The 20,129-nt window shown below is 34.6% G+C and overlaps 1 protein-coding gene across 1 annotated transcript in view; it reads left to right on the forward strand.

Annotated features, from left to right (window-relative positions):
* The window catches only part of Stt3b (STT3B, subunit of the oligosaccharyltransferase complex (catalytic)), a 33,876-nt gene extending 14,702 nt beyond the window's left edge, over positions 1–19,174 (forward strand). The window contains exons 5-12 of the mRNA XM_013028494.1: positions 1,083–1,237; positions 3,542–3,753; positions 6,915–7,102; positions 7,660–7,831; positions 8,367–8,540; positions 11,658–11,771; positions 14,291–14,503; positions 17,582–19,174. Coding sequence (XP_012883948.1) covers positions 1,083–1,237; positions 3,542–3,753; positions 6,915–7,102; positions 7,660–7,831; positions 8,367–8,540; positions 11,658–11,771; positions 14,291–14,503; positions 17,582–17,662 — 1,309 coding nt within the window. The 3' untranslated portion in view covers positions 17,663–19,174. The remainder of the gene's footprint in view (positions 1–1,082; positions 1,238–3,541; positions 3,754–6,914; positions 7,103–7,659; positions 7,832–8,366; positions 8,541–11,657; positions 11,772–14,290; positions 14,504–17,581) is intronic.
* Positions 19,175–20,129: the final 955 nt, after the last annotated feature.

Below are 20,129 nucleotides of genomic sequence, written 5' to 3' on the forward strand. Positions count from 1 at the left end.
TTTCTTACCTATTTTTATGTACTTAGTATAAACATACATTATTCACATATTTTATGTTCTTCATTAAAAACTCATTGTTTTAGTTTTGTTAAAACATTCAGATACAATTTATTGGGGTTTTGTAGGTGTTTTTTTTTAATAAAGCCTCTATCTTTAGTCTTTGAATTTTAATTGTTGAGGGTGGATGCTGTTTTATAAATCCATTTGACAAAGACATGAAGAAAATGAATTTTTTTCTAATAGCATATTATTCTTGGTTCTTCTGTAAAATAGTGTAAATTACACTAGAGAATATTTGTTGCATTTTTAAGAGTACTACTATAAAATAAGCAAAAATATTTGGTTTTGAATTTGGTTTTGAATCAGTTCAGTAAAGCTGATGGCCTCTAAAATGTTTTCCTAGGAATAAGAAAATGCCTATTGAAGATTATTTTCCCACTCCTTTTGTCTTTGTTACTTTCTAGGTGACCCAATAAAAACCTGCCACAATTTATTAGTTGTGTCTCTGGTCTAACTGAAGGACATAAGCAAATTATATAGGAATGATTAAAGCAAATCTTAAGAGTTCAGCCTTAAAATAGAGGATTTGAGGGATATACAGTTGTTGATTATTATAACCATTAGGTTTAACCTTATAGTTAATTTACTAGCTTAACTTTTGCTAGTTATATTTGTCTTGCTCTATTGACTTTTTAAGCTTTAATTGACTACTTTGAAATCTTTTCAAGGAAGGCATTGAGGAAGTAGAATATCTTACTGGGTACAGTATTTCTTCTAATAAAGTCCAAAAACTGGTAAAAAAAAAAAAAGTCATTGATGAAAATGCAGGAGATGGAAATGAGCTGTGGATTTCTTTATAACATAGATACTTATATTAAAAACCAGAGCCAAAATATCTTGGGGACTAGCCCTGGTTTTAGTAGACGAAACATTTATTTCTATAACAGCTATTGAAATTCAGATATATATTTAAACAAGACTAGATAGAGATGTTTACAATAAAAGAAAATTTATTCCTTTAAAAAGAACTCCTCTCATTATTTAACTGTAATATTAACTGTAAATAATATTTTTTATATCAGGTATGCAAAAATACACATTCCAATTATTGCATCAGTATCTGAACATCAACCTACAACTTGGGTATCTTTCTTCTTTGACCTACATATTCTTGTATGTACCTTCCCAGCGGGCTTATGGTTCTGCATTAAAAATATCAATGATGAAAGAGTATTTGGTAAGAGAGATTTTTTAATGTTCACTTTGATTTGGAACAATCATTTTGAGATTGTTTTGTTTTTTGACTATGTAGTCAAGATAAATTTTCTTAACTATTGTGCATAGTTGCAGTTACGACAAATTAATTGAATTTTAATTATTATCTATCTTGGAACTTACATGAAATTTATATCTTACGTCAAATTCATTATAGTCCCTAAGGTTAATATCACTCTTGTCTGTTGGAAAATTGAAAATTATAAATTTATTGACAGTGTAATTTTAAGTTCATTTTCTAAGTTTTTATGCATAAACTACATTTTAAAATAAGGATTGCCTTCCAGTGAATAACCTCTTGATATTATTTGTATATGTTTCTAAGTTAACAATACTTGAAATACAAATATGTAAAAGCCAAATGTTGAGATTGAAATACTTAGTGTGCCATGAGGCTCAGTGTAGTGACTTGTACCTGTAATCCTAGCTACTCAAAAAATAGTGATCAGAAAGATCTTGGTTCAAGACAAGCCTGGATAAAACATTAATACCCCATCTTAAACTGGGCATGATAGTATTCATTTTTTATGCAGCAGTCATGGGTAGGAGACTCAATGTCTGAGGCCAGCCCCAGGCAAAAAACATGAGACTGAACCTGAAAAATAACAGAAATGAAAGAAAGTTAAGGATGTGGCTCTAGTTCCTTAAGTTAAATTTTCAATACTAACTCTACTTTCTCAAAAAAAAAAAAAAAAAGGATGTTCCTGTGGCTGGCATATAATAAAAACTTAAAAACAAATGCTTGGTAACATGCACAGGGTCACATAAGCCAGTAATAATACCAGGATGTGAGTGCATTAACACCTCAAAATACTATTCTAAAGCACTTTAACGAGAATTATAACCAAAGTATAGCTACTGACTAGGAACATTCCAAAGGTCATCAGCAAAAGAATGTAGATATTTTTTATAGTGAACTGCAGCACAGCAATTAATAAATGGATTAATATAGGTAAGATATAATATCTTACCTATATATAATATATAATATCTTACTTATATACCCTATATATAGGTAAGATATATGCCAACCTATAATTTTTACTCAGGAGGCTGAGATTTTAAGTTTATGGTTCAAAGCCAATCTGGGCACACAAATTTTCAGGAGTCTTAATCTTCATTTAACCAGCAAAAAGCCTGATGGTGTGGCTCAGGTGGAAGAGCACTAGCTGTGAGCTTTGAAAATAAAAACAAGTATAGATAAATGGGGCTACTTTTATATAATTCATTTCTGTAAATTTTAACATTGAACAGAAGGAAATGAGTGTTTTAGAAATCCAAATAGTGCTTTCCCTTTTTATGTGGAGGGAGCAGCTATTGAGAGTATGTAATGACGTTATTATAATATTCTAACTATAGACAATGAGTAAGTAGTGCATTGGGGCATGCATATAAACATACTCATTGCGGCTTAATTTTTATGGTCAAGAAAAATGTTTAAATAGCCTAACATGATTAAAGGAGCTCAGTGATTTTTGTGAAGCCTCCAACTAGTAAAAATAAAACTTTTTCCTATTGGCATACATTGTCTAGAAGACTGTGGCTATTGGGATTTTTTTTTTTTTTTTTTGGTCATGGGACTTGAACTCGGCCTGAGCACTGTCCCTCAGCTCTTCAGCTGAAGGCGAACACTCTACCACTTGAGCCACAGTGTGACTTCCAATTTTCTGGTGGCTTGTTGGAGATCAGTTTCATGACTTTCTACCCAGACTGACTTTGAACCACAGTCTTTAGATCTCAGCCTTCTGAGTAGCTAGGATTACTGGCGTGAGCCACTGGCACCTGGCTCTAATTTTTTTTTAATGCTCTTTAAAAAGTGGCATTACAAGTTATTCATTGCAATAATAATATCTTAATGCTCTTTTTATCCATTTTTGCTTTTATGCAAGGTTTATGCCACTGGCCTTTCATTTCAGATTTTGATTATATAAATTTAATGTGCTTTAATGGTACAATGTACAAATAACATTTTCATCTGTCAGTTCTGAATGTTATAATTTATGCTATTGACAAATAATTATTTCCTTATAACTGTAATAAGATTTGAATACTTTTCTCTAAACTAGTTTTGATTTAGTCAGCATTAGTTGTAAATGCTAAAGTGAGTATAAGGCATTTGGTCATTATTAACAATTTAGAAACAATTCCTTTGGGAGACATTTGTCAACTTTGAGATTGTTTTGTATCTTTCAGTATTAAAGACCTAGTTTAGTTTTCTGTGAACATTTCTCCCTCAAAGTGTTGTAAGAGAAATGTGTCTTTACAGTTGCTCTGTATGCGATCAGTGCTGTCTATTTTGCTGGAGTGATGGTACGGCTGATGTTGACTTTGACTCCAGTCGTCTGTATGCTGTCTGCAATTGCATTTTCAAATGTTTTTGAGCACTATTTGGGAGATGACATGAAAAGGGAAAATCCACCTGTGGAGGACAGCAGTGATGATGATGACAAAAGAAACCCAGGAAATTTGTATGATAAGGTGGGAAAGCTGAAGTAAGGCCTTTAAATGTTTATATGGTGTCTTCATTGTTCTACAACAGTAAGAAAGAACTGTATATTAAAATATGTGACTAAATGATTGTCATTTCTAGTTGGTCTTCCACTGATTGCTGCACAATTTGAATCTCAAGGTTTTTTTTCTTCTTTGGGCCAGCTGGTTTGTTAGTACCCTTCTACTTTTATGTATTTATTTTTGTGTGTGTGACAGTCCTAGGGCTTGAATGGGCCTGGGTGCTGTTCCTGAGCTTTTCTGCTCAAGACTACCACTCTTGCCATGTGAGCTACAACACCACAAGCTTTCCTTGTGTCCTTTCCTGTCTGTGCTGGCTTCAAACCTGATCCTCACATCTCAGCCTCCTGATTAGGAAGCATGAGCCTCAGAATAGCTAATACTCTTCAATTTTATTTTACTTTATTTTATTGTAAAGATGCTGTACAGAGGGGTACAGAGTAAGGTAATTAATTTCTTGTTGGGCATTGTTAACCCCTCCTTCGTTTTTCTCTTATTATCCCTCCCCTCCCCTACCTTCTTCACTTCTCCCTCCCCCTTCCCCCACCAAAGTTGTAAAGTTCATTTCCAACATAGTGTCTTGTGAGAGTATCGTTGTTGCAATGGGTCATCCTTTGTCCTTGTTTCAGCATTTTCTTATTCCCTTTCCCCTCCTCAAATTAGATAAATGTATATACAAGATGCAGGGCACCAAAATCAAAACAATGACAACAGGGGATATACCATAGGGGGAAGAACATACAAAGGAAACAAATCACCACATAGTACATTAAAAACAACAACAAAGAAAGACTTTTTGTGTCCATATCTTGGGGTTCATTTCACTTAGCATCATCTTATATGGTCATGTGTATATAGTTTTAGAGCTTTTCTGCTCGTCTGATCAATTTATCCTAGACCTATACTAATTTTTGCAAATGAGGGAAACCATGGGACCAATATTTCTTTGGCTCTGGCTTCACTTAATATGATTTTTTTCCAAGTCTTTCCATTTCCTAACAAATGGGGAAGTGTCACTCTTTCTGATGGAAGCATAGAATTCCATTGTGTATATATACCACATTTTCTTGATCCATTCATCTACTAAGGAGCATCTGGGTTGGTTCCATATCTTAGCTATGGTGAATAATGCCGCGATAGTTGTGCTGGTAGCTTTAGTATGGCCTTGTTTGTGATCATTTAGGTAAATGCCCAGAAATGGGATTGCTGGGTCCTAGGGGACCTCTGGGTAGTCTTTTTGAGGAACCTTCATACTGCTTTCCAGAGTGGTTGAACAAGTTTACACTCCCACCAACAATGCAGTAGGATTCCCTTTTGGCCATATCCCCTCCAGCATCTGTTGTTATTAGATTTCTTGATTATAGCCATTCTAACTGGGGTGAGGTAGAATCTCAATGTTGTTTTGATTTGCATTTTCTTTTATGGCTAGAGAAGTTGAGCATTTCTTGGTGTGTCTATTGTCCATTCTTATTTCCTCTTCAGAGAAGTCTCTCTTTAAATCTTTAGTCCACTTATTAATGGGGAAGTTGTTTCTTTGAGGATTTGTTTTTGGAGGATTTAATTTTTTGAGTTCTAAGTATATTTTAGATATGAGGTCCTTGTCTGTTGTATGGCTAGTGAAGATCTCCCAATCTGTGGGCTTTCTATTGATCTTGCTTGCTATGTTCTCTGCCATGCAGATGCTTTGCAGTTTAATGCAGCCCATTTGTCTAACCTTTTTTTGATTTGTTGTGTTTCTGGGTCTTTATTAAGAAAATTTTGGCCTAGAGCCCTAGAGTTGCTCCTATTCCTGTAATGTTTTCAGGGTGTCTGCTTTGACTTCAAGATCTTTGATCCATTTGGAGTTGATTCTGATTTAAATTTGAATATCCTTCAGTTTTTAAGAGCACAGCTTTGGTCTTAGACCACAGCTAAATTGTGTAAATTAGAAACCAGGTAGATAAGGTGGGAATGTGTGGCTCACACCTATAATCCTACTTAGGAGGTTGAGATCTGAGGACTGCAGTTTGAAGCTAGCCCAGGCAAATGTGAAAAATTCTTAACCTTCAATTAACCAGGCATAGCTCAAGTAGAGACTCTTATCTCCAGTTTACTAACAGCTATAAGAGGAAAAAGCCAAGCCACCCCAGTGTGACACACACACACTAGTTTGCTGTTAGTAGCTGGCAATACAGCGTTACTCATTTTTAATCTTTACTTTCTTAATTAACAGAACAGGATTATATTTGGTACAAATTCAGTTTTAGTATTGACCAAGTTTTTAAGTATAATTAAGCAGTGAAACCTCCTAGTATAGTAGGATTAACTGAAATTCTTTCCTTAATAACAATATAATTCATAAAGACATGTTAATGTATTATATTTTGTCTTGTGGATTCATTAGTCTTGTAATTTAGAACTTGTTTTCCATTCTAGTTCTTGGAGAATTATTTCTTTGCATTTATTTGTGTGTTTAAGGTTATCTTAATTTTAACAAGTCTATTTGCTTTGTAAGATTGGAAAATGGAAGTCTGATTTTATAAATGCATTTTTTCCTGCATTCTAAAGCTCTGTATAGTCTAGGTTATAGCTGAACATTGACATTTCAGTTTCTGTAGTGAAGAATTTGTAATGATGTAAATTTGTGTGTGTGTGTGTGTGTGTGTTATGTTACCAGACTGGGAGTCATATGATTATCTCCTCTATGTAATTAAGACATAGTGCCAGACATTATTGGCTTATACTTAAATCCTAGCTAGTCAGGAGGCTGTTAGCTGAGGATCATGCTTTGAAGCCAGCCCAAGTAGGAAAGTCCTTTTATCTCCAATTCACCACCAAAAAGCTGGAGAAATAGAGCTGTGACTCTTATATTTGGAGATGTCTTACTCTGAAATTTTAACTCCTGGATTAGGTGTATTCCCAGGAAACCTGATTTACATTTGACTTCAGAAACTTGGATGAGTTTTAGAAAGCTCCCTGTCACCTACAGGAGAAAATAGTTACACATTTTTAAAGTGATCTAATTAAGTGATAGATGAACATTCTTAAAACATTTTCCTTTACTGTCTTAATGAAGCAAATCAATTGATGAAAGTATCTAAACTTTTGTTTTTGTTCTGTGTTTTGGTTTTTGTTTTGTTTTATATCTGCAGGCAGGTAAAGTGAGGAAACATGTAACTGAACAGGAAAAAACAGAAGAGGGCTTAGGACCTAATATAAAAAGCATTGTTACCATGTTGATGCTGATGCTGTTGATGATGTTTGCTGTTCATTGTACCTGGGTCACAAGCAATGCCTACTCTAGTCCAAGTGTGGTCCTGGCCTCTTATAATCATGATGGGTAAGAATATAGCTTAGTTAACAAAATCAAATGTTTGTGGAACTGTATTTGATTAGGTTTCATGTTCTTTTCCCAAGTATTTCTATATACATAATCATATACACCAGTATTTCTCTGTTGTACTGATAGTGCATCATCATTACCGTGAAAATTGGTTAGAAATGCAAAGTCATGGCCTTATTCTAAGTATATGCAGAATTAAAAATCCAGGTATGAGATAGCTTTACTCAGATGATTGCAGTTAAATTTTGATTTATACATTGATTTATACATTTGATTTATACATTGCCTTGCCTTTCACCTTTCATAGGTGCTTCAGTAGACTTAGGGAATGTGAGGCCTCATACTAGTGAATCTACTTTAACAAGATATGTAGATGATTTATTTGTGTGCCTGTTTGGAAAGCAATAATCTATCTACCTTTTCCTCTTTTTTTCTTACTTTTAATGGCTTTTAACTACCATATTCAAAGTGTGAAATTATTTAATGGCAAAATTTTTCAGTTAGCCTCTTCACATTTAAGATTCCATTTGAAAGATTATTGTGATTCTTTGCAGCACCAGGAATATCTTAGATGATTTTAGAGAAGCTTACTTCTGGCTGAGGCAAAATACAGATGAACATGCCCGAGTGATGTCTTGGTGGGATTATGGCTATCAGATAGCTGGAATGGCCAATAGAACTACTTTGGTTGATAATAACACCTGGAATAACAGCCACATAGCATTGGTAGGTATTTGATTTTTTTAAGTGATCAAAAATAAATTATTACTACTTCACACTCATACTTCAATTCTGATGAAAATATGGGAGTCGGTACTCTGTTCAGTCCTCAGAATACCTCTGTATAGATTTATTCAATAAAGTGATTTCATAGTATGCTTAAGAATGACATTTACTTTTGTATATTTTTTTGAATTATGGACTGATCTGATAGATTTTACTTACTAGAAAAGCAAAATCAGAAACTTTTTGAAAATGTTTGATTTCTGTTTTCTATTTTAAAAGCCTAAGAAAATATTGAAAATATTTAAAGCAAGAACATTATATTGTATGAGATGCTGTTTGCGATCAGATAGCTAATCCATATAAAGTAATCACTTCTGTATTTTAAAGATTTTCAACAGGGAAAATATGTTACAAATAAATGAATTCTATTTGTATTAGTGTTATAATTAATAGTAGATATCTGCTGGAGCATGAGAGATAATCTATATGTACTAACAAAATAAAAATGTATACTCATTTTTATTTCATTCTATAGGTGGGAAAAGCTATGTCTTCTAATGAAACAGCAGCCTATAAAATCATGAGGACTCTAGATGTAGATTATGTTTTGGTTATTTTTGGAGGGGTTATTGGCTATTCTGGTGACGATATCAACAAATTTCTCTGGATGGTTAGGATAGCTGAAGGGGAGCATCCAAAAGACATTCGGGTAAGAAACTAGATATTTGGGTAAGAATCCTAGGTATGTGAAAGACAGCTATATAATTCTTTTATTTTGCTAATTGTTTTGTATTTGCTTTCATAATCCTATTTTTTCATATAATGTTGTTACCCCCGACTACTATTACAGATATTAAAAGCATTTCTTACGTTTTAATTGTTTTTCCTTTTTTTTGGTTGGTTGTGGGGCTTAACTTTAAGCCTGGGCATTCTCCCTCCCTGAACAATGCAGCTCATTGCTAGCACCCTACCACTTGAGCCACAGTGCCACTACCAGCCTTTTCTGTTTATGTGGTGCTAAGGAATCGAACCGAGGGCCTCATGCATACGAGTCAAGCACTCTACCACTGAGCCACCTTCCCAGCCCTGTTGTAATTTTTTGAAACTCATACTTGAGTCATCTGCCATGTGACATTTAGGTCAACAATAAATCACATATATGACATTATACTATAGAGCCTAGGAATATAATAGAATATATCATCTAGCTTTGTGAAAGTACATTCTTATCATGTTCTGTGATGAAGAAATTGCCTAATAGTGGATATTCCTGAACCTACCCTCAAGACTGCATTTCTTTTTAACTGTGAAACAATGCTTTACCAAGATTTACTGCTTTTACTTCTTTATAACCTTTCACTTTAGCCCTGTTTCCATTTCCATTGCTTCTACTTTATACTGACCCTTATGTTTGTAAACCTGAGAGGTCTGGTAACCTTGAAATTGTTCTTTTTGCTTTAGTCCTTTTCCATGTAATAATACATTGATCCTGTAACTATGGAAATGATCTTGCACAGACAGATAAGAGTCAACTAAAATTCTTTCAGCTTGGTGTTATGATCAAGTTAGTTTGGGCCAGTCAACATAAATGCTTTGAATACTAGGTCTTATTTTAGGTCTGGAATTATGAAGATCACCAAGGCAAGACTTAGGTCATCACTATTAAAAATGCCCAACATAACTCATTTGTAGTACTGTTAGGAAAATTTGTAGCATGTCAAAGAAGCTTTATCCTAGCAGCTACTACAGAACAGTGAAGCCATTGGTTTAAAGTCCAAACTCCTTACCCTGGAGTTTTTTCACTTTGCTACTCTACTCTGTACCCTGAAACTTGCTTGTGGTTTCTTTCCTTGACTCCCCTGGCAAGTGCTTATCATGGACCCTTTTTGGAGTACCTTCACCTACCACATATACACCACTTGTCAGAAGCCCTTTTCTGGTGTACCCTTTTCTTTATATGTCAGCAAATCACACCTATGTATTGGGTAGTTAGATTTTATCTTATTTTCCCCATTCAGTTATGAGCTCTTAAAGAATGAGCATCAAGAATTGTGCACTATTCAAGAAAGACGCAAACAATGACAGAGTTGCTACTAAAACACAATGAAAGAGTCTTTGGAGAAATGCATTGTATGTCATTTTATGAGATAAAGCCCAAGTTTCCTGATCAAATGTGAATTTCATGACATTTTTCCTTAACTGTGATGAGCAAACATTTCCTAAGGTTATTGTTATGAAATATTCTCCCAGTATGCACACTTTAACATAATCATCAGTGTTCCCAAATAGATATTTTGAAAATATCTTATATATAGAAGCCCTGAGTTTCTGTGTTTTTAAATCTCATCATTTTTGAACTTTCTCAATAGATAATGCATTCACATGATTGAAATTAAAGTACAAAAGTTTAAAAGGTAGCAAATGCTTGTAGTCCCAACATTTGGGAGGCAGATACAAGAGGATTACAAATTTGAGGTTAGCTTTAGGGCTACCTAGTGTAGAAAAAAATGATGCATTGTAAATTTTTTAAATTTACAGTTAATAACAGTATATCATGTACTCGAAAACTGCTGAGAATAAATTTTTCAACTTTTTTTGGGGGGGGTGGAGTTCGGTCGTGGCATGAACTCTGGGCCTGGGCGCTGTCCCTCAGCTCTTCAGCTCAAGGCTAGCGCTCTACCACTTGAGCCACAGGGCTACTTCCGGCTTTTTTTTTTTGTTTCTGCTTATGTGGTGCTGAGGAATTGAACCCAGGGCCTCATGCATGCAAGGCAAGCGCTCTACCACTGAGTCACCTTCCCAACCCCGATTTTTCAACTTTTCTAACTATAAGAAAATAAATGTGAAATAACACAATGTCAGATCAATTTAGCCATTCCACAGTATGTGTATGTGTGTAAAATTTTATTTTGACAGTTAAAAAAAGCAGACCAAAGTCCCTGGTAACTAAAGCAGGAATTAAAAATGTGTGTACTGTGTTCATATTACATCTTTAGAATTTTCTGTATTAGGATATGGAGAACTTCCTTTCTTACATTGGTATTATGTGTTTACTTGATTTATTTAACCTATCCCTGTTGATGAACGTTAACGAAGTTTCTAATTTTTTGTCTTAGAACAGTGGTGCAACAAATAACTTTCTACATTTTCTGCATTCCTTATTTCACCATATGCAAGTATCTAGAATAAATTTATAGACAAGGGATTTTTCAATCAAATTGCTTTTTTACATTCAGAAATTACATTTTCTAACTAGAGTACCAAATTGTTCTCTGCAGTGATTAATCTATAAATTAACCCAGTGAATATTACTCTCAGCACTGTCCCTGATCTTTCTTTTGCTCAAGACTAGTACTCTACCACTTGAGCTCAGTGCCACTTCTGGCTTTTTCTGCTTATGTGGTACTGAGGACTTGAACCCAGGGCTTCATGCATGCTAGACAAGCACACTCCCACTAAGCCACATTTCCAGCCTTGGATTTTTTTTTTTACTTAATGCTTTTAAAACATTCCCTTCTCCGCTAGAGGAGTTGTTAGAGTTCATATGGGAAAAATTAGGAAAAGTCTGAAAGGAGTAATGAGAATGAAGCATATAGGGCTAGCTCTCTTTACAATTAAATAATGTTGGTTCCATTCTTTTAAAACTGAAGGTTTTACTCTGTTGTCTAAAATAGTAAGATTAATTTGGGATGCGAGATAAAAATGAAAGTGGTTTTATGAAGGTATGTCAAAAGGTAATTCTCACAGAAAAAGAAAAACAAGAGCCTTGTAGCTTTGGATGTGCTAGATTTAATTAACATAGAGATTTCTGGTTTCTTTCTCTTAGGAAGGTGACTATTTCACCCAACAAGGAGAATTTCGTGTCGACAAAGCAGGATCCCCAACTTTGTTGAATTGCCTTATGTATAAAATGTCATACTATAGATTTGGAGAAATGCAGGTTGGTTAAATCAGTTTTTCTGTTAGTCTTTATTCAAAACATAAATTGCCTGTAGAAAACAGGATGATATCTTGATCTCATCTGCCATACAGAGAAATGTATTTGTCTAAAGATTCTTTGTTTTAATTAAATTTAGATTTCTTATGTGAGAAATTAGAAAATAATATATCAATATTGTTTAACACTAGCTCACATCTAACTTTTGTTTGCCTTCCTACCTTTTGACTGCAAACTTTTTGAAGGCTTTATCTCCAAGAGAGAAATCTTCCAGCTTGAAAACAGTGGGATTCTTTCCTACTTGTGGAACAAAGCCAAAAATTGATTGATTATGTAGTCCCTTTTGATGTTCACTCTATCCTTGTTCTTCTTTACTACAGACAGCTAGAACTGTCTAGGTCAGTTTCAGTAACTGTGAATGATGCAGAAAAAAGTCTAAAGGTCTGCAAAATAAGTGAATATGCAGAGGCTTTGTAGCAGAAAGACAGAATAATTGGCATTGTGTGATACCTTGTCTGAGTTTTAGGTCAAGTTTTTTCAAACCATGTAACCCCTCAGATAAGCTTTATCCCCTGATCTTGACTTTACTAGTTTGTAAATAATGGGGTTGGACTAATGCTGGGTTTTGAGGTAGACCATATGGATCAAAAAGATATGCCTCTGTCGCATTAAAGTCATTTTTTTAAACTAAAAGTAATTAAGAAACATCAGGGCAAAGTTTTCTTGATTCAAACTCTATTCTGTCTAAAGATAGGAATTAAATTCTTCTCTAGAAGGCTGCTCTGGAGAGGGCACTAGAGGAATCTGCAAAGACACATTAGTTTCTCATATATATATTTTTTTATTTTTTTGTCTGGTCCTAGGTCTTGAACTCAGGGCCTAGGTAGGTATTGTTCTGAGGTTTTTGCTCAAGGCTAACATTCATCCACTTGAGACACAGTTCTACTTCTGGCTTTTTAGTACATAATTGGAGATAAAGGTCTCATGGACTTGCTTCCCAGACTTACAGTTGTAAGCTACCAGTGCCCGGCTACTGTTCTTTTTTGAACATGCAATATCTCATGTTTGATTTTTATTGATGTTTCTCCTGTATGATGTGTACTACATATACTAATGAGCTTGTTTTTCTCCTGTAACTTTGACTTCATTATAGGAGTTCATCCCAACTTAGAACTCAAGAGGGTTAAGGATTAAGGAGGCAATTATACAAGTATTTTTATAGCGTTAATGACTATAATACCAAGTTACTGTTTTTGTACTAAGTAAGGTCTCAGTAAAAATTAATTCCATATTGCTTTCTAGTCAAGTGTTTTTACCAGAAAGGAGAGGAATGATTGATTACCTGTCTAATTTTCTACCATCACCAGGATCATGATAGTTCTCCAACCTGGAGGGATTTGTTTAGGCCTCAATTTGTGAAACAGATTTTATCCTCTCACAGAGTACAGTTATGACTAATATGGGCCAAGACTTGAGTTTTAGAATAGTCTGCTTTTATCTACAGTTTAAGCCATGTTGTTAGCATGTGTTCAGTTTTCATGTCTGCCTTAATTATGAATGTTGCATGGCTACAATATAAAATGTGTATTCTTTTTACTGTTGTATAGATAAGCAAGAGCAGGTTATTCACTGTGAAATAGTCCTTTTTCTTTATGTTTTAAGTGGAATTTATCTAAGTTTGTGCATTTACATAATTGAGGCTAGAATTTCTTTTCTGTTTTTTGTTTTGGCAGTACTGGGGTTTAAATTCAGGACCTTGTTTTTACTAGGCAGGTTGCTCTGCCTTGAGCCACACTCACAACCCTGTTTTGCTTTTTAGTTCTTTTTCAAGTAGGGTCTGGTCTGGCTTTTTGCCCTGGACTGATCTCAGACCTGATTGTCCTACTTACAGCATCCCAGGGCCTCCTGTGCAGCTGGGATCACAATTCCTCACCTTCAGGCCTATTTTATTGGTTGAGATGGGATCTGACTGAAAAAATTTCACTGGCCTGCCCTGGAACCAGGGTCCTCCTAATCTGCACCTCTCAAGTAACTGTTGTAACAGGTGTGAGCCACCATTCCCAGCCTAGAGAAAATATTTCTCTGAAGAGATTGTATTTAGGCTGATTCCAAAGGTTTTAAAGGAGCCAGTAGTACCCAAACAGCTGAATAAAGACCGTATTCAGCAAAGAATCACAAAACTGTGAGGACCTGAAACAAAAAGCAAGCACCTTCTCTGTGTTTTCTCTAAGCATGTGTGTTCTCTCCCTGCATGTACGTGTGTGTGACAGGGGTTGATTGATTGGGTTGGTTGGTTGGATTTTTTCCCTTTATTTTGTTTTTCATGCTTGTAGATTGCTGATCTATTAAGGAATCTGTAAAATTCTTACTGTGATGTATTTAATTTTTCTTCCTCATTGCAACTCTTTATATTTTTGTTTTCTTAAAGTGTGAAATTGTTAAGTAATGATAATATTTACTACCTTTTGATACTGAATCTTTTCCAATGCAGTTAACATCCACTACTAATATTACTCTTGCAGCTAGATTTTCGTACACCTCCAGGTTTTGACCGAACACGTAATGCTGAGATTGGAAATAAGGACATTAAATTCAAGCATTTGGAGGAAGCCTTTACATCAGAACACTGGCTTGTCAGGATATATAAAGTGAAAGCACCTGATAACAGGGAAACACTAAATCACAAACCTCGTGTCACCAACATTTCCCCCAAACAGAAATATTTGTCAAAGAAGGTGGGTGCCAAGTGTAGTCATTGTTATAGAAGAGTAACTCAATGCTTGTTGGTTTATGTGAAAAAATTACTAAAAATAGCCAGTAAATTTCTACTTGATAAATTTATGAAGACTATAATTTATATCTACATCTTAGGTATCTGTATTGTATTCTTTGCAAACTGAGCATGTAAGCTCACCTTAACAGCAGCCTTTACTAGATAGCATGATGGTTGTCCATGAACAAGTTGAGATGTTTCTACAGATATGTAGCTTTTTGTGTTAAGATATTTGTAGTGTAAAATATCTGTGGCCATTGCTTTTCGAACATACAGGAAAAAATCCTAAAGCTTAATAGAATTGTCATTAGTTCCTCATCTTTGGTCAAAGCAAATTTATATCCCATCTTCATGTTCTATTCTTAGTAAAAAGTTTTACTACATTTCTCACTGAATAAAAATAAGCATTAGCATAAGAAAGACAATATTGCATGTTTCTCTTATACAGAATTTCAACTTGAAATTGATGGTCGTGTAGGGGGTGGGAACCAGTAAGAGGGTAAAAGTAAATGATGAAACCCATTAAAATATTTTAAAGATATTATAAAACAGTAGAGGGGTAGGTGCATTTGATTAATACATCATATGAATGTATGAAAATATCAATACGTCCCTTTGTATCTAATTTTAAAAAGTGACTTCTGAAGCAAAAAATCATTTCTTAGGACTTATTTTTAGCGTATTATTATGACAGAATGTGCAGGCAGGAATTTTGGTGTGACTTCTACAATCCTTTTGGAATAAATATTGATATGAATTACTGGGAATAATTATTGTTCACTTAAGCCAAGTAATCTCTAATCTTTTCAGTCCTAGTATTTGAATGGATGCTTGTGTTTCCATAGTTCAAGATGAGTTATTTTCAGTCATTGAAGTGCAACTTTTATCTTTTCCTGTAATTTATACTAAATATGTTCAGAATGTACTTTTGTACTATAAAAGTTCTGAATATTATGGACATTTTAGATTAATATTTTCTTGGTAACAATTGAGCATGTCTAGACTAACGTGTTTAAAGATGACATCTAGTATTAACTCCTCCTAATAGTTATTGGATATTCCAGTCTCCAGGTAAAATGATAAATTGTATGATCTGATTTCTCACAGGCTTGAGGCAGGAGAAACAGGTGAGTTGCACCAGTACAGAAGTCAAAGCAAAGCTAGAAGTGGTTATTCCAAAGACATCCAAGAATAGAGAAGACATTTATTTTACTCTTTTTTTTTAAGTTGTTGAACTTGCTATCTCATGAGAGAGCTCCCAAAAGCAGTAATTTTTTTTAATCTGACCTCTTTTGCCCTCCTTTCCATAATCTTTCCAAACAAGGACAAATAGGCAAACAATAATTTGTCTCATATAAGTTTTTAATTATTTCAAGGATTTTTAAAAATTTGTTTGTCAGTGCTTTCTGTTCTATTTTTTATTAATGCTATAAAGTAAGGTTTCTTTTCCCCCTACTTTTCACTCTCTAACTTGGTTTGACTTTATGGGAGAATTGTCATTCTGGCAATTCTCCTGTCACTGCAAATATGGCATATTTAAGGCTGCAAAACATCTTTCTGGAATGGTTCAATCTCATAGGAGAAGTCATCCTAGGACTCAGTTAACTGCACAGTTACAGAGTTTTGATTTTGTGGTTATGAAATTGTATAGAAAAAGATTTCTAGTTAGAAGTTTGTACATCGTAATAATTCAGGAAATAACCTTTTTTCTGTTTTTAAAATATATCACACTTAGATTTTTTGGGGGGAGGGGGTTCCCCGTCGTGGGGCCTGAACTCTGGTCTTGGGCGCTGCCCCTCAGCTTTTCAGCTCAAGGCTAGGGCTCTACTGCTTGAGCCACAGCGCCACTTCTGGCTTTTTTCTTTTTGCTTATGTGGTGCTGAGGAATCGAACCCAGGGCCTCATGCATGCAAGGCAAGCGCTCTACCACTGAGCTGCCTTCCCAGCCTAGATTTTGTTTTTATAAAACCTAAATTGGGCACTGCTGGCTCCATGCCTATATTCCTAGCTACTCAGGAGGCTGAGATCTGAGGATCATGGCTTAAAGCCAGCCCGGGCAGAAAAGTTCATGAACCTCTTTACCTCTTGTAAAATACTCAGAAAAAAATCAGAAGTGGCACTGTGGGTCAAGTGGTAGAGTGCTGACCTTGAGCAAAAGAAGTTTAGGAATAGCACCCAGGCCCTCAGCAAGCCCCAGAACCAGCCAAAACAAAAACAAAAAACAAAAGAACAAAACTTCCTAATAAAAGAGCAAAATATGGGTAACTAATTAGTAATAGCTAATTTTTTGTAACATAAAGAAGGTTGGTTACATTTTACCATGTGTTCTTGTCCCTGTTGGAAAAAATTATGGATTGTTTGAAGTAAAATCTTGAATAAGAAGAATATGATTTTATATTTATCCTGTTGGTAATGCTTCCTCTAAGAGTTGTTTGAATATAAAAATTGAATTGAGCACTCAGATTTTAACAGTCCTTAAACTGTTAATCTAGCAATTTGATGGTACATTAAATCCCAAAGAATAGTTAAATTTCTTCAATATCTAGAAAAGGGTTGTCGAATTGATACACATATGCTGATATGGTTTCCCCTGTAGGGTTTTATTTAACCTAGTAAACATTTTTTGCAGTAATTTCAGTTACTACATTTGCAGTAATTTAAAACCAGAAAATACTTGTTTAAAGGTATTTTAGTTATATCCTAAATTGTTACAGAAAAATGGTAAACTTACATTTCTGACACAGCTGACTCCTAAACTAGCAAAGCATTACCATTTTCTGATTTCCTTAATCTAGTGTAGTTAGAGGTTAAGAGGAATGTATGATGGGGAATGTTGTGGTGGTAGTCTTTCCTTCCATCTTAAACCTCAGGGCTCTTAGGTTTGTCTCAGAGTTCTTAGTATATTCTTCCTGAAGCAGGTAATGGTACTATTCAGGGTCTAGTGCCAGGCAGAGCTAATATGATAACAGATAATATGATAACACAATCAACCATAGGTAAAAAACCTGAACTAATACCGTGTGTTGTGTTTTCTTTTTAGACCACCAAAAGGAAGCGTGGCTACATTAAAAATAAGCTAGTTTTTAAGAAAGGCAAGAAAATATCTAAGAAGACTGTTTAAACACTGTTCTGGCTCCGGACTTGAAGCAGTGTCTTTGTGAGAACCGGTCTTTGCCTTTAGCTCACGTCGTGTTTCACAACTGAGGGTACAGAACTATATCATTGGTCCAGGTTAATGTGCAAAATTTTCTGGCAATGCCTCACTTAAAAAAATAAAATTGGCTTATTGAGAACAACTGTTTTATCAATTTGTAGTGTGAAGCAGGACAGAGCACTGCTGTAAACGTCCAGCAGCAGATTTTTTATTGGTACATATTATCCTTCAAATCTGAGAATTTGGACTATTTGCACCAAAGAACCCTCTAATTTGGTCCCTGGCACATGCATACTTGTCATTGTTTTTATTCTTTTACAGAAGACCTGCATTTTGTTTGAATTACCCAAATAGCAATATGTAAAATACAAATGACAAAATGTAATGAGAGCTTCTTGAACCAGTAAACTAGTACAGGTCTAAGAAAGAGGTATTAGAAAAGTTATACTATATTTATTTTCATGTTTCTCCAGTGCAAAGAATGTTTCATCAAATGTACATTGTCTATTGTTTACTGTTGCTTAGGAAGCTGCCTTTTGAAGATGGACCTCTGAGTAACTAATTGACTGAACTAGATTTTTTTGTTGATACATGATTACTGCTATTAGCAGTTGTTTTTCACCAGGTACTTGTAGATTTCATGCATTATTCATTCAAGGGCTAAATTTATATCCTTTGGAAATCATGGCAACTGCAGAGAATGTTGCTCACCAGGAAGAGGCTTGGTACCTTAGTACTGAGATTAGTACTGTCTACAGGAAAGATTAAGGAAAACACTCAAAATGGATAGGTATCCAAAGTTCATTTTCTGTGTGTCTTCAAAATGACAAAGGATTTGTAAACTTTGCCTACATTTTTATTCATTTTATATCAGTTTCATTCATCACAATGATTTTATTCTGTGCTCCATATTCTTAATCTTAAAAACATTTGATGAAACTCTTTAGTACTGTACGCATTTTCTTACTTTTATTAAAAATGTGACTATTGTCAAAAATGCACTAAAATATAAATGGAGATTGAACATGTTCATTTTCCAGCTTATAGACAACTTTATACAGACTTGAAAATTTTCTCCAGTTTAGTAAAAGTGAAAGAGAAAGGGTTTTTCCTGCCACAGGATGTAAACTTTTTTTTATATATATATAACAAGCATAACACACCACTGCTTTGAGTGGAAAAGTACAGAATAGTATGTACCTTTTATGAAGAAAAATGTAATTACAATGTTCAGTGAGAATGTTACTGCTGATTTTCTTTTTCAAGGTGTAGAATATTCTTTGATTTATAGAATTCATTTTTGACCCAGATGATGGTTCTTTTACAGACCAATAAAATGGCTGAACATTTTCACAAATAAAAGCATAACTAAATCTGGATTTCTGATACCGTGTCATTGGGGATTTTATTTTACTTTATTGCTTTAATTCAATGCAGAAAAGTTGTTAGCTTAGGAGAAATAAAATTACTTCAAATTTTGTGTTAAGTGTTGTCTTTTGGGAAGCAGAGACAGTGGATTTCGGTTCAAGGCCAGCCTGGGCTAAATTAGGCAGACTTTCAAAAACAAGCTGCCATGGTAGTTCACACCTATTCTCTCAGCTCCTCAGGAGGTAGGGGGACTATGGTGGCTAGGCTGGACAGTTTGAGACCCTATCTGAAAAAGTAAAAAGGACTCTTGTTTTTGAAAGGAGATACAGTACCAATCACATACTTTGCCAAGGTAGTATGTATGAAAAAAATTAGTTCAACTAGTTATGTTAGGTTGCCTTTTTACCCTAGAAGGGGAAATCTGATCTTGACATTTGACATGAGGTTGGAAAAACAGGAGAAATGTAGCCAAAGAAGAATTTTCTCTATTTAAGGTTAAGAATCTTACAAATAGATTTTATAAAGTTCTGATAATTCATCAGTAAATTCTTCAATTGTAGAATTTTGTCATGGGGGAGAAAATGTTTACACCTTTCTTATTTTAGAGAACTGGATTTGGGATTTTGATGTATCTTGTAAGTAACTACTGTATTGTAAATTGTGCTTGTATTGTAGCAAAAAATGAGAATAGTAGTTTGACCACATTGGAATGTAGGATAATGGGCTTAAAATAATCATTCATGTTTACTTAATATTGTACAATACAGTGGAATTCCAACAATGTGACCTTCAAGTTTTAGATGGCAAAATAGCTTTTAAAGTTGTTTTGCTTTTAGTATATATAAGGAAGGCATTGAGGTAGCAGGTCCAAAGACAAATTCAGTTTTCATTAACTTACCTGAGTTTACAATGTGTTCATTTGAATCCCTAAGCCATGGCCAAGAAGCCAGAGGACTAGCTTATTATACAGGTTTCCTCTTAGACTACTACTGTTTCCATATCCAGAATGCCTTAAGATGATCAAATTTGGAGCTGCTGCTTTAAAAAAAAAAAATCGCTTCAGGGT

Source organism: Dipodomys ordii, unplaced genomic scaffold, assembly GCF_000151885.1.
Source record: "Dipodomys ordii isolate 6190 unplaced genomic scaffold, Dord_2.0 Scaffold110, whole genome shotgun sequence".
NCBI classification, from domain to species: domain Eukaryota; kingdom Metazoa; phylum Chordata; class Mammalia; order Rodentia; family Heteromyidae; genus Dipodomys; species Dipodomys ordii.